We start from the raw sequence: 13,148 nt of genomic DNA, 5'->3' as shown, positions 1-13,148 counted from the left end.
TCTCCTCATGTTCCTCAGTGTAGGCCTCTGGTCTTCCCTCTCGCCTCATGTCCCTCAGTGTGGGCCTCTTGTCCTCCCTCTCTCCTCATGTCCCACAGTGTGGGCCTCTGGTCCTCCCTTTCTTCTCATGTCCCTCAGTATGGGCCTCTGGTCCTCCCTCATTCCTCATGTCCCTCAGTGTAGGCCTCTGGTCCGCCCTCTCTCCTCATGTCCCTCAGTTTAGGGCTCTGGTCCTCCCTCTCTCCTTATGTCCCTCCTTTTAGGCCTCTGGTCCTCCCTCGTCACTCAGTGTAGGTCTCTGGTCCTCCCTCATTCCTCATGTCCCTCGCTGTGGGCCTATGGTCTTCCCTCTCTCCTCATGTCCCTCAGTGTGGGCCTCTTGTCCTCCCTCTCTCCTCCTGCCTGTCCCTCAGTTTGGGCCTCTGGTCCTCCCTCATTCCTCATGTCCCTCAGTGTGGGCCTCTGGTCCTCTCTTTCCCCTTGAGTCCCTCAGTGTTGGCCTCTGGTCCTCCCTCATGGCCCTCAGTGTCGGCCTCTGGTCCTCCCTCTCTCCTCATGTCCCTCAGTGTGGGCCTCTGGTCCTCCCTTTCTCCTCATGTCTCGCAGTGTGGGCCTCTGGTACTCCCTTTCCCCTTGTGTCCCTCAGTGTTGGCCTCTGGTCCTCCCTCATGGCCCTCAGTGTAGGTCTCTGGTCCTCCCTCTCTCCTGTTCCTGATTGTGGGCCTCTGGTCCTCCCTCTCTCCTCATGTACCTCAGTGAAAGCCTCTGGTCATCTCTCTCTCTTTCCTCACTCCTCATGTCCCTCAGAATGGGTCTCTGGTCCTCCCTCTCTCCTCCTGTCCCTCATTGTGGGCCTCTGGTCCTCCCTCTCTCCTCATGTCCCTCAGTGTAAGCCTCTGGTCATCTCTCTCTCTCTCCTCACTCCTCATGTCCCTCAGTGTGGGCCTCTGGTCCCTCCTCCCTGCGTGTCCCTCTCCAGCTCCCTGTGCTCCAGCTCTTCTAGAGTCCTCAGTTCTTTGCTCTGCCTGCAGAGGGCGCCGCAGGATCACTCCTGAACACCGTCTTATTTCGAGCTCTGCTGACTCGCAGGTCCCACCTGCTGGTGTCCGGAGGGGTTTGAAGTTGAATAAATTGAGGGAAATGTTATTTTTGAGAGTTTAGTTTCTCAATACACCTTACAAATATATGTGTAACCTCGCTTAGTGAGAATCAGGGAATAGTTTATTTCATGTGGGGTGACCTGGGGTTAGGTATCCCCCATACTGTCTACGACTCTCAGCCCTTTCCTATCGGGGTCACATGTTATTAACTCTACGTTAGGGGGCGCTCTAATGACTCACTTTAGACTAGAGGACTGCTGCTTCTATTGGGGTGGGGAGGTGCGGGGTCACATCTTTTCTGGGTCACCTCAAGTTAGGGCTACCGTGTTGTGGGTGAGGTCCTGTCACCTTGGAACACTCCGCCCTCTGATGAGGTCACTTCTGGTAAGAGCTACCCCCTTTCTCTTTCTGGGTCACAGCATGATAAAGACACGCTTCTGTGGGGTACACGTGCCACCCTTCCTGCAGGAGATACCAGATTTTGGGGACGCGCAGTTTTTGAGTCTTACCTGGTTGTAACGCACACTCTTGGGGTGTTGAACTGGTTGAGGAGGTACCTCATGTTAGGGAGTGCCAGGTTAGGGGTTAGTTGAGATCTTTAAGGGTCGCACCAAAGAGGGGTCACATTGTCAGTAGTGCACTCTTCGAGGTAGATTGTGGGGGGCATCAGGCTACAAGTTCACTCTTCTTGTGGGGGTTGTGCACTCCTCCTGTGGAGGTCATACACTCCTGCTGTGGGGGCTGCACTTGGATAGGCGTTGTACCAAGAAGGGGGGGGGGGGGGGGGAGTTCTTTCCTCTTGGGGTTTGCATGAGGTTAGGTTTTGCACCATATGAAAGGAACACATTCTCTGGGGCTTCCCACCAGGTTAAGGGTACTCATTTCTTGTGGGGGCCACATTCTTACTGTGGGGGGTCACACCAGTTTAGGGGTACACTCTTACTGTGGGGGGGTCACACCTGATTATGGATACTTGTTTCCTGTGGGGCCCACACCAGATTAGGGGTACACTGTTACTGTGGGGGTCACACCAGGTTACGGGTACTCATTTCCTGTGGGGGCCACACCTGCTTAGGGGCTGTACCAGTCTAGGGCTCTATTTCCCTGTGGGTGCTACAGGCGGTTAATGGTTGCGCCATGTTAGGTTTACTGCAGGATGGGGGGTGCCCTTCTGTGTATGCCGCACCATGTTAGGGGCCATCGCAGACTACGGGGTTCGCTTCCAGTGTTGGCCGCTCCAGGTTAGGGGCCACCTCAGGATGGGGGGCGCTCTTCTTGTGTAGGCTGCTCCAGGTTAGGGGGCCATCTCAGGAAAGGGGGTTGGCCTTCCTGTGTAGGCCGCTTCAGGTTAGGTTCCACCTCAGAATATGGGGGTGTTCATCCTGTGAAGGCTGCTCCAGGTTAGGGGGCCACCTCAGGCTAGAAGGGTGGTCTTCCTGTGTAGGCCGCTCTAGGTTAGGTTCCACCTCAGAATATGGAGGTGTTCTTCCTGTGTATGCTGCTCCAGGTTACGGGGCCACCTCAGGTTAGGGGGTGTGCTTCCTGTGTTGGCCGCTCCAGGTTAGGTTCTACCTCAAGTTAGGGGGGTGCTCTTCCTGTGAAGGCCGCTCCAGGTTAGGGGCCACCTCATGATAGGGTGGTGCTCTTCTTGTGAAGGCCGCTCCAGGTTAGGCATATGACCCCACTGACAGTAATTCTATTTTTTTTCTTTCCCAGATTGTCCAGTACATCGGTGAGATATGCCGTTACCTCTTGAACCAGCAGCACCGTGATGTGGAGCGGCGGCACCGGGTGCGCATGGCGCTTGGCAACGGGCTGCGTCCATCAATCTGGCGGGAATTCATGGCGCGTTTCTGTGTGCCTCAGGTGGCCGAGTTCTATGGCGCCACTGAGTGCAACTGCAGCCTGGGCAACTTCGACAACAACGTGAGTGTGGACCATGGTTGGTGGGCTGGGGTGGGGCGAGCAGGTCTCTGGGGAACCAATCAGTCCAGTCAATGCTTTCTTAGGTTGGGACCTAGAACCCTCGCACCTCAAGTGGTGGAAACATGTGTTTAGGTGGAATCTTGAGTCTTCTGCTCCAGTCCTGAGGCGCGTGTGGAAACAGGGGCTGGGTCTTTCTTTGATGCAAGTCTATCACAGTGTCACATGATGTGATCTTGTTGCTTTCTTTCTGCTGCTCAAGGTGGGCTCCTGTGGCTTCAACAGCCGGATCCTCCCCTTCGTTTATCCGATCCGGTTAATGAAAGTTGACGAGGAGACAATGGAACTGATCCGGGGGCCTGATGGTGTCTGTATCCCTTGCAGACCAGGTGAGTGCAGGAGAAGCTGCAGGAAGACCACCAAGGGAGAGGTGGCGGAGGGGATCTTGACAGGTGAGGCACAAGGGGTGATGTGCTGCTCTGCAGAGACCTTCGGTGGTGGAACGGTGAAGCTATGGGCTGATTTAGGAGAGAGTGTCATGCATGTGATGGAAGTGGGAGGCTTCGGGCTGAATGAAGAGAGAGGGAAGGTTCATGGGTAGAAAGCTCCAAGTGTTAAGGCCATGGAAAGCTGGAAGGGAAGGAGAAGGACCAAGGAGTGATGGAAGAGAGATGCTGTGGATTCAGGACCCCCATAGTTATAGCATAGAGCTCAAATTTAGTGGTGGAAAGGAGCAGGCTGGTGATGTAAGAAGTAAATGAACTGGATCATAGAAGCAACAGGGCAGAGACTGATAGAAAAGCATGAATGACCAAATTATAATGCTGAAAGGACACCGGAGCATTGTGTGCTGGTGGTGGGTTTGACCTGAAATGCCACTCTGAGCCTTAGACCGAAATGGTAAACCAGTTTGAAGAATAGAATCTAGTTTGTCTCATAACTGAGAGGATTCCAGTTTTTACCATCAACAAGGACAAAATGTTCCTCCAAGACATGCTTTAGGTATTTTGGGAAAGGTGAGGAGGCCAGCAGAAGATCTCAAATGGGCAAAAAGTGCAGCAGCAGAAAGTCTGCTCCATTGCAGAGAGCGCTTGGCGAGATCTGCAGAGGAGCAGATGGAGTCCAGACACGATGAAGTTAAGAAATTCAGTACAGTGGAAGTCCAGGATACAGGAAGGTGGAAGGACATTATTGACCGCACCACAAGCTTGTGATCGGAGACTCAATGAATCAGGGCCTCTTCCCCAAAGATTTGAGATGAATGATGCAATTTGGGCCACTTTGTGAACTTGAAGAATCATTGAGGCTGTGTCATCAAACTCCAGGTTTCACGGATGGAGGGCACCCCATTTCAACCGTTCAACAACCTACGCCCCTTCGGTCACCTCTGATCTCATAAAGCACCTTTGACAAAACGGTTTGGTTAGAATAGAAAGAAACAGAGTGAATCGGCAAGCGTGAGGCTGCTGTGCTTTGGAGCGTATTCCTAAGGCTTCAAGAGATCCACCAAGCATTGAGGAAGCAACTAACTAAGACCTACCTTTTCCAAACCTCATTCTAGTACTACTGATCTCTTCACAGGACTTCCCATCTTGCATCGAGAGCCTGTGCATTAACACAGCAATAACGCCTTTCACTGTACCAGGCCTTTGTTCAGTAGCAACTGGAGGTTCCAACTGGCAACCACCGACATCTCAGCACAAGGGACTGCCGAACTGGACCATCATGATGGGAAGAGTGCACTGAAGGACCCCGGAGAGTACTTCTAGTGCTTTACAAGACTCCCTAATAAAGATAGATAGGTGGGAGACGCCTTTAGGTGGCGGAAAGGAGAGATGGGGCAGTGATGAAAGGTAGCAGACACCGGGCGGTTGAATAAAAAAAGTATAAAATTACTGAATGGAGCGATCACGTGAGTGGCGGAGGGGAGCATTGTGGCTGGTGATGGACGTGAGGAGCCAGGGTGGGGATGGCAGAGATGAGGGCACTACAAGGAGAGGATGTGGTAGAAAAGATGAGGCTGGTTTGGGAAAGACAGGGGAGAGATAGGAGAGGCAAGGGTTGTAATAATTAGGACCATGGTGATGGTGGAAGAGACCAGCGTGGTGGTGGAAGAGAGCAGGGAGGTGAGGACCAGAGACTGTACAGATCGCTTTAGTACCTTCTCCAACCCCTCCTCCTTGGTCAGTAGAGTTCATCACTGTGGTACCTCTGGTCACTCCGCACCCATCCCAGGTGACGATCATGTGTTATGGGTTGCCCCTACTCCTTGGTCAGTAGAGATCATCACTGTGGTACCTCTGGTCACTCCGCACCCATCCCAGGTGACGGTCATGTGGTATGTGCTCTCCATCCTCCTTGGTCAGTAGAGTTCATCACTGTGGTATCTCTGGTCACACCGCACCCATCCCAGGTGACGGTCATGTGGTATGTTCTGTCCCTCCTCACTGGTCAGTAGAGTTCATCACTGTGGTACCTCTGGTCACTCTGCACCTATCCCACGTGACGGTCATGTGGTGTGTGCTGCTCCTCCTCCTTGGTCAGTAGAGTTAATCACTGTGGTATCTCCGGTCACTCCGTACCAATCCCAGGTGACGGTCATGTGGTATGTGCTGTCCCTCCTCACTGGTCAGTAGAGTTCATCACTGTGGTACCTCTGGTCACTCTGCACCCATCCCAGGTGATGGTCATGTGGTATGTGCTGCCCCTACTCCTTGGTCAGTAGAGTTCATCACTGTGGTACCTCTGGTCACTCCTCACCCAATCCGGGTGACGGTCATGTGGTATGTGCTGCACCTCCTCCTTGGTCAGTAGAGTTAATCACTGTGGTATCTCCGGTCATTCCGTACCAATCCCACGTGACGGTCATGTGGTATGTGCTGTCCCTCCTCACTGGTCAGTAGAGTTCATCACTGTGGTACCTCTGGTCACTCTGCACCCATCCCAGGTGATGGTCATGTGGTATGTGCTGCCCCTACTCCTTGGTCAGTAGAGTTCATCACTGTGGTACCTCTGGTCACTCCTCACCCAATCCGGGTGACGGTCATGTGGTATGTGCTGCACCTCCTCCTTGGTCAGTAGAGTTCATCACTGTGGTACCTCTAGTCACTCCGCACCCTTCCCAGGTGACGGTCATGTGGTATTTGCTGTCCCTCCTCATTGGTATGTGGCTCTTGTCCATGTCACACCATGAGCCCCTCGTTACCAGTCTGCATTTTGTGGTGTTTCCTTCCCCTCCTCACCGCAGTGCTTTTCCCAGTGGCATGTCTTTCCTGAAGTTCTTGTGGTGTCTCTGTCCTTCACTGGTCTGCGGTGCTCCTACCTGTTGCCTAAAGCCCCATTGTTAGACTTGGCATCCTGGGCGTGATCTCCCCTAACTTTTTGCCTCCTTTTCCCAGGTTGTTGATGTGTGCTGGACTCTGTTTTTGCTGTTTTTGTTACTCCGGGCACTTTACCACTGCTATCCAGTGCTAAAGTGCAAGTGCTCCTGTACAAAATGTATGTGTAATTGGATTTCCATGATTGCCATATTTGACTTACTAGTAAGTCCCTAGTACAGTGCACTAGAGGTGCCCGTGGCCTGTAAATCAAATGCTACTAATGGGCCTGCAGCACTGGTTGTGCCGCCCACATTAGTAGCCCTGTAAACATGACTCAGACCTGCCAGTGCACTGTCTGTGTGTGCAGTTTTAAACTGCCAATTCGACTTGGCAAGTGTACCCACTTGCCAGGCCTAAACCTTCCCTTTTCTTACATGTAAGACACCCCTAAGTTAGGCCCTGGGTTACCCCAAGGGCAGAGTTCAGTGTATGGTGAAGGTAGGACATATACTAATGTGTTTTATATGTCTTGTCAGTGAAGTACTGCCAAATTCGTTTTTCACTGTTGCAAGGCCTATCTCTCTCATAGGTTAACATGGAGGCTGCCTTTAAATCTGATTAAAGTGTAGATTCCCTTTGGGGGCAGATAGACATATGGAGTTTGGGGTCTCTGAACTCACAATTTAAAAATACATCTTTTAGTGAGGTTGATTTTTAGATTGTGTGTTTGAAAATGCCACTTTTAGAAAGTGAGCATTTTCTTGCTTAATCCATTCTGTGACTCTGCTTGTTTGTGCATTCCCTTCTGGGTTAGTTTGACAGTTGGGCTGTTTGCACCTCTCTCTAGACAGTGACACAAAGGGAGCTGAGGTGTAGCCTGCATATCCTGATGAGCCATCTATGCTAGGAAGGAGGGGAGGAGTCACTTACACCTCAAAGGGCTGTGCCTGCCCTCACACAATGCAGTCTCCAACACCCTGGTGTGTGTCTGGGGCCTGGCCTGGGCAAGGCAGGATCTTGTGAACAACAGATAACTTTCCTTTGAAGTAGGCCTAGGGGTATAAGTAGAAATGGGTATAAGAAGAGCACCCAAACCCCTGAAAATCAGATCACTTCTGGATTCAAAAGGAACCTCTGTCAAGGAGAAGAGCTGAGGAGAAGTGCTGCTCTGCCTGTGACTGTGCTTTGTGGAGATATCCTGCAGTTGCTGCTTCTGCCTGTGAAAGTTGACAAAGACTGGACTTTGTTGTGCATTCTTGCTTGTGAAGAATCTCCAAGGGCTTGAACTGAACTTGCCTCCTGTTGTTGAAGTCTCAGGGCCATCAAAGACTTCCCCTGCCAGCACCTGGACTCTCTGCTGAGACTCCTGCCAAGTAGTGTCCTATCCAGTTCCTGGGCCCTTGAAAGGTGAAGCTGGCAGACCAAGACTGAAAATCCACGCACAGACCGCCAGGCAGGGAAATTTTCAACGCATCCTCTGTGACGCAGCTGAGAAACGATGCGCCGCTGGCTTTGCGCCTGAAATCAACGCTCCACCTGCATCGCAGCTGGAAGATCGATGCAACGTGGCTGGAGAAACGACGTGCAACACCCGTTAACGGAGGCTGATAACGATGTAAACCCCACACAGCGCGGTTTTGTGATAACATGTGACCGGATTTTGAAAGCAACCTCACTGAGCGCAGAAAAACACAAAGCCTGCCCGGACCTGAGGTGCCTGTTTGGATTGACGCACATCGCTGTCTTGCGGAAGAGGAAAAATGACCCACGTCGACCCCACCTCAGGAGGAACGGTGCACGGTCTCGCTTGTGAGTGAGAAATCGACGCATCGCTGGTCTTTTCCGACGCACACTTGTCCGTGCAGTGTTATTTTGACACAACCCAGCTACTTTTGTACGCTAACAATGTTCTCACTGTTTTCTAAAGTATTTAAGACTCTTTTTAAATTCATAACTTGACTTGTGTATGTTGGATTTTTGTCGTTTTGGTCTTGTTTTGTTTAGATAAATACTATGTATTTGTCTAAACCTGTGTTGTTATTTTGTAGTGTTTTCACTGAGTTACTGTGTATGTTGGTACACATACTTTACACCTTGCTTCTGAAGTTAAGCCTGCCTGCTTGTGCCAAACTACCAGAGGGGTGAGCGGGGGTTAACTGAGGGTGATTCCCCTTTACTCTGACTAGAGTGAGGGTCCTTGCTTGGACAGGGGGTAACCTGACTGCCAACCAAAGACCACATTTCTGGCATCCATTATTTGCTTTTGTCCTTACTCCAAGCTGTGCCTCTCAGAATGCTTCAGTGAGTGTCGTTTTTGGCCTAACTTTCAGGATACTATTCTCTCTCCCTCCAGGTGAACCAGGACAGCTCGTTGGACGTATTGTGCAGTCAGACCCATTACGGCGGTTCGATGGCTATGTGAATGGAAACGCAACCAGCAAGAAGATTGGAAGAGACGTGTTTAAGCGAGGAGACATGGCCTACCTCAGTGGTACGTGGGCTCTGGTTTCTGTCAGATCAGGTCCTGCGTTCTAGCAGAGTATTGTGCTGCTGCTGGTGGAGCAGTGTTTGGGTGGTAGGGTACTGATGTGCACATTCTGACCCAGACTGTATGTTCTATGTTGGCCAAGTGTTTCATTGCTGAGTAGCAGTGGGTGGCTACTGATGGGGTTGGTGTTTGTGGGGGTAGGTGGACTGTAGGGTGCTTGTAGAGCAGTGAAAGGAACATTGCAATTTAGCATGTGGATACTGCCAGAGGGGTGTGTGTGTGTGTGTGTGTGTATACGTACACCAGTAGCACCGTTTGGATGCTGGTAGAGCAGTGTGGGTGCTCGCGAGCCGCGGAGGTTAGGTTAGAAGTGTAAGGGTGTCTCTAGGACACCTTGCGGTGGTGTGGGTCCTGACAGAGGTCTGTGCCTGCTGTGAGAGCAATATGTGATTGTTGGCATTGCAATGTGTTAGTGGAGGTGATTATAGATTTCAGCAGAAAGTTTCACGGATGCTGGTAGACTGTGGTGCTTGTGGTCTGTGGCCTCCTGTTATGATTGTGTTGGCGTAAGCCCTCTTCTCTGGGCCCTCAGTCTTTGTGATTTTCTGGGCACTATTTTTGGTGAGTGCTGTTGTTTCACATTGTTTTGAAGCTCTCAGCTAGATAACCAAGTCACTTCTTTCATACACTTCACCTTGTAAGGGTTGCATACTGAGCAGTCGGCGCTCGCGTGTAGAGGTGGAAGTGGTTGGACGTCCACACACTTTATTATGTGAGGATTTGCTCACAGTAATCCTAGTGTCCGTTCTTAGAGGGCATAGGTCTGTTTTTAAGTAGAGGAAAGACTACTAAAACGAGGACTCATGCAAAATAACAGGATATACTGGCACCTTCTGGGGCCAGGATACCACCTAAACACTATTACAGGGGTTTCTTTCCAAGCTGTAAGGTTCTATATAACTTGAGGCTATATGTTATTCAGTCAAAAGGAAATGTGCTTGTATTTTGTGAGACTATGCGACTGATGTACAAAGCTAATTTGTGTTTGCAAAGCCTGCAGTTCGCAAAATCGGAAGGTTTGAAATGCAAAATAGCTTTTAAATATGTACTAAACCCATTCTCTGTTTCAGTAACAAGTTACCGAATCCGAAAATGGGTTTAGAAACTCATAAAGAAACCCCTTTTGGAGAGGGCGTATTTAGGGCATCCCTCCCGAATAGAGGTACATTCAGGTATGCATCAATGTTTTATGACTGAAATCCGGTTGCAAAGCATGGAACATTTATCGACCCCTCAAAGTCTGCATTAGCCCGTTCGCAGATGAGTACATGTCCAGTGAGCAGCGTGTCCCTTTTGCGAATGTTTAAAAAAAGGTTGTTGGGGGCCATGGGACCACTGCCAATTCTCAAACAAAGAAACTTTTCTTTTAAAATGCACCCCTGTTTTCTTTAAGGAAAATGGATCGCATTAGGAAAAAGTTGATTTTATTAAAAATGTGATCACGGACATGTTGGTCTGTTGACCATATCGTGACACCAACCCTGTGATGGCATCCAATCGTAGTGAGTTCCAAGTTACACCCTACCTTATGAATACTGATGAGGTTGGTTGAATTGCTACCCACGTCCAGTGTCTCCAACAGCGCTTCATCACTGGTCAGTGCTAGTGGTCTGGTGACTAGTTAACCCAGATGGGAGGGTGTTACTAATAGGGGTAAGAATGTGTGTCCCTCATCTGTGTGGTTAAACCGTGAATTTAATTGTCTGATGCCAAGAATGTAGGTGGCTTTTTGTGACATGTTGTATTCTGCACCCGGTGTTGAGGTTTCATTGGTTGACAGGTTGACTAGAGATGGTGTTTCTTTGGCTGCAAACATGTTCTTGTCCTGGAGTCTGAAATATGGCTCTTTCTTTAGGAAGTGGTTTGGCTCACATGTGTAATAAAAGTATGTTTGTGTCTAACAGCAGAACTATCCATGACAGGACCCACGTTTTCATATAGTGTATGAAGGTTTCTTTTTTTCCCCCATGCCTGTGGGTGATTGGTTCTTTGTAAAAAACATTTTAAACTGTTCTTTGCTTTACTCTGGTCATTGAGGTTTCAGGTAAACAGGACCTCTTACACAATAGTTACATGAGTTCTCTAATATCTCCAAGGTTTCCTTTGTGGGATGACTACTGATTATCCCCTGTGACATGTGCCTTGAGTGGAGACATCTCTTCTTATTTCTGTGTTCCTGTATTAACCTGCTGCTACTGAGCAGGCACTTTCACACATTGCAGGCCTTGTCCTCAAGTGTCCTCCACATCCCAGGCTGTCCACTGCTGTGGTCAGTACAGACGTGGGAGACCAGCATCTTCACAGTTTCTGCTTCCTGCTTCCTCACTGCTGCACTGTTCATTGGTGACCCTTGAGCTGAGCTGGTATTCTCTTTGCCTCCCAGGCTCTTGCTTCTGTGGTAGACTGTGGTAACTGATCCACTGCTGCCTAGGCTGTTCACCACCTGTGCACACATTGGTGGAGCAGCCATTCACTATTTCTACTTCTCTGCTTCTCCAGTGCAGCAGTACTTGTACTACACATGATCTGTACTTGCTCACCTCCGCTACCCCTGGTACTCAGGTTTTGAGGTCAGTGCAGAGTCCGGGTGAGCTATGCACCTCGTCCCAGGCTCCACACCAGTACACTCTGTGCACACCGCAGTGGTGCTGTCTATTCACAGTTTCTGCATCCCTGCTTCTTCAGTGCTGCAGTACTTTTACTACAGGTTATCTGTGCTCACTCACCCCAGTACCCCCAGTTCTCAGATGCTGAGGTCAGTGCAGAGTACGGCTGAGCTATGCACTGTGTCCCAGGCTGTGCACCAGTACACTCTGTGCACACTGCGGTGGAGCTGTCTATTCACAGTTTCTGCATCCCTGCTTCTTCAGGGCTGAGGTACTTGCACTACAGGTTATCTGTGCTCAGCCCAGCTATAACTGGTTCTAAGGTGCTGAGGTCAGTGCAGAGTACGGCTGAGCTGTGCACTGCGCCCCAGACTCTACAACAGTACACTCTGTGCGCACCACGGTGGAGCTGTCTATTCACAGTTTCTGCATCCCTGCTTCTTCAGGGCTGAGGTACTTGCACTACAGGTTATCTGTGCTCAGCCCAGCTATAACTGGTTCTAAGGTGCTGAGGTCAGTGCAGAGTACGGCTGAGCTGTGCACTGCGCCCCAGACTCTACAACAGTACACTCTGTGCGCACCACGGTGGAGCTGTCTATTCACAGTTTCTGCATCCCTGCTTCTTCAGGGCTGAGGTACTTGCACTACAGGTTATCTGTGCTCAGCCCAGCTATAACTGGTTCTAAGGTGCTGAGGTCAGTGCAGAGTACGGCTGAGCTGTGCACTGCGTCCCAGGCTCTACACCAGTACACTCTGTGCGCACCACGGTGGAGCTGTCTATTCACAGTTTCTGCATCCCTGCTTCTTCAGGGCTGAGGTACTTGCACTACAGGTTATCTGTGCTCAGCCCAGCTATAACTGGTTCTAAGGTGCTGAGGTCAGTGCAGAGTACGGCTGAGCTGTGCACTGCGCCCCAGACTCTACAACAGTCCACTCTGTGCACACCGTGGCGGAGCAGTCATTTACAGTTTCTGCATCTCTGCTTGTTCAGTGCTGCAGTACTTTTACTACAGGTTAACTGTGCTCAGTCACCCCAGTACCCGTGGTTCTCCTGTACTGAGGTCAGTGCAGAGTACGGCTGAGCTGTGTACTGCGCCCCAGGCTCTACACCAGTACACTCTGTGCGCACCGCAGTGGAGCTGTCTGTTCACAGTTTATGCATCCCTGCTTCTTCAGGGCTGCAGTAGCTGTTCTACAGGTTATCTGTACTCACTCACCCCAGTACCCCTGGTTCTCAGGTACAGAGGTCACTGCAGAGTCTAGCTAAGCTATGTACTGCATCCCAGGCTCTACACCAAGTACATTCTGAACACAGCAGTGAAGCAGTCATTCACAGTTTCTGTATCTCTGCTTCTTCAGGGCTGCAGTAGCTGTACTACAGGTTATCTGTACTCACTCATCCCAGTACCCCTGGTTCTCAGGTGCTGAGGTCAGTGCGGACTCTGGCTGAGCTGTGCACTGCATCCCAGGCTCTACACCGAGTACATTCTGAACACAGCAGTGAAGCAGGTCATTCACAGTTTCTGTATCGCTGCTTCTTCAGTGCTGCAGTACTTGTCCTACAGGTTATCTGTATTCATTCACCCCAGCTACCCCTGGTTCGAAGGTGGTGCAATCAGTGCGAAGTCTGGCTGAGCTGTGCACTACGTCC

At 50.5% G+C, this 13,148-nt stretch overlaps 1 protein-coding gene across 2 annotated transcripts in view; it reads left to right on the top strand.

The window, feature by feature from the left end:
* The window catches only part of SLC27A4 (solute carrier family 27 member 4), a 216,662-nt gene that overhangs the window by 155,272 nt on the left and 48,242 nt on the right, over positions 1–13,148 (top strand). For both annotated transcript variants that reach the window (XM_069236970.1, XM_069236971.1), the window contains exons 8-10: positions 2,817–3,026; positions 3,286–3,412; positions 8,697–8,834. In XM_069236970.1, the coding sequence (XP_069093071.1) occupies positions 2,817–3,026; positions 3,286–3,412; positions 8,697–8,834 (475 nt within the window). The remainder of the gene's footprint in view (positions 1–2,816; positions 3,027–3,285; positions 3,413–8,696; positions 8,835–13,148) is intronic.

The sequence above is a fragment of the Pleurodeles waltl genome, chromosome 6 (assembly GCF_031143425.1).
Source record: "Pleurodeles waltl isolate 20211129_DDA chromosome 6, aPleWal1.hap1.20221129, whole genome shotgun sequence".
NCBI classification, from domain to species: domain Eukaryota; kingdom Metazoa; phylum Chordata; class Amphibia; order Caudata; family Salamandridae; genus Pleurodeles; species Pleurodeles waltl.
This window is presented reverse-complemented; position numbering and strand designations above follow the sequence as displayed.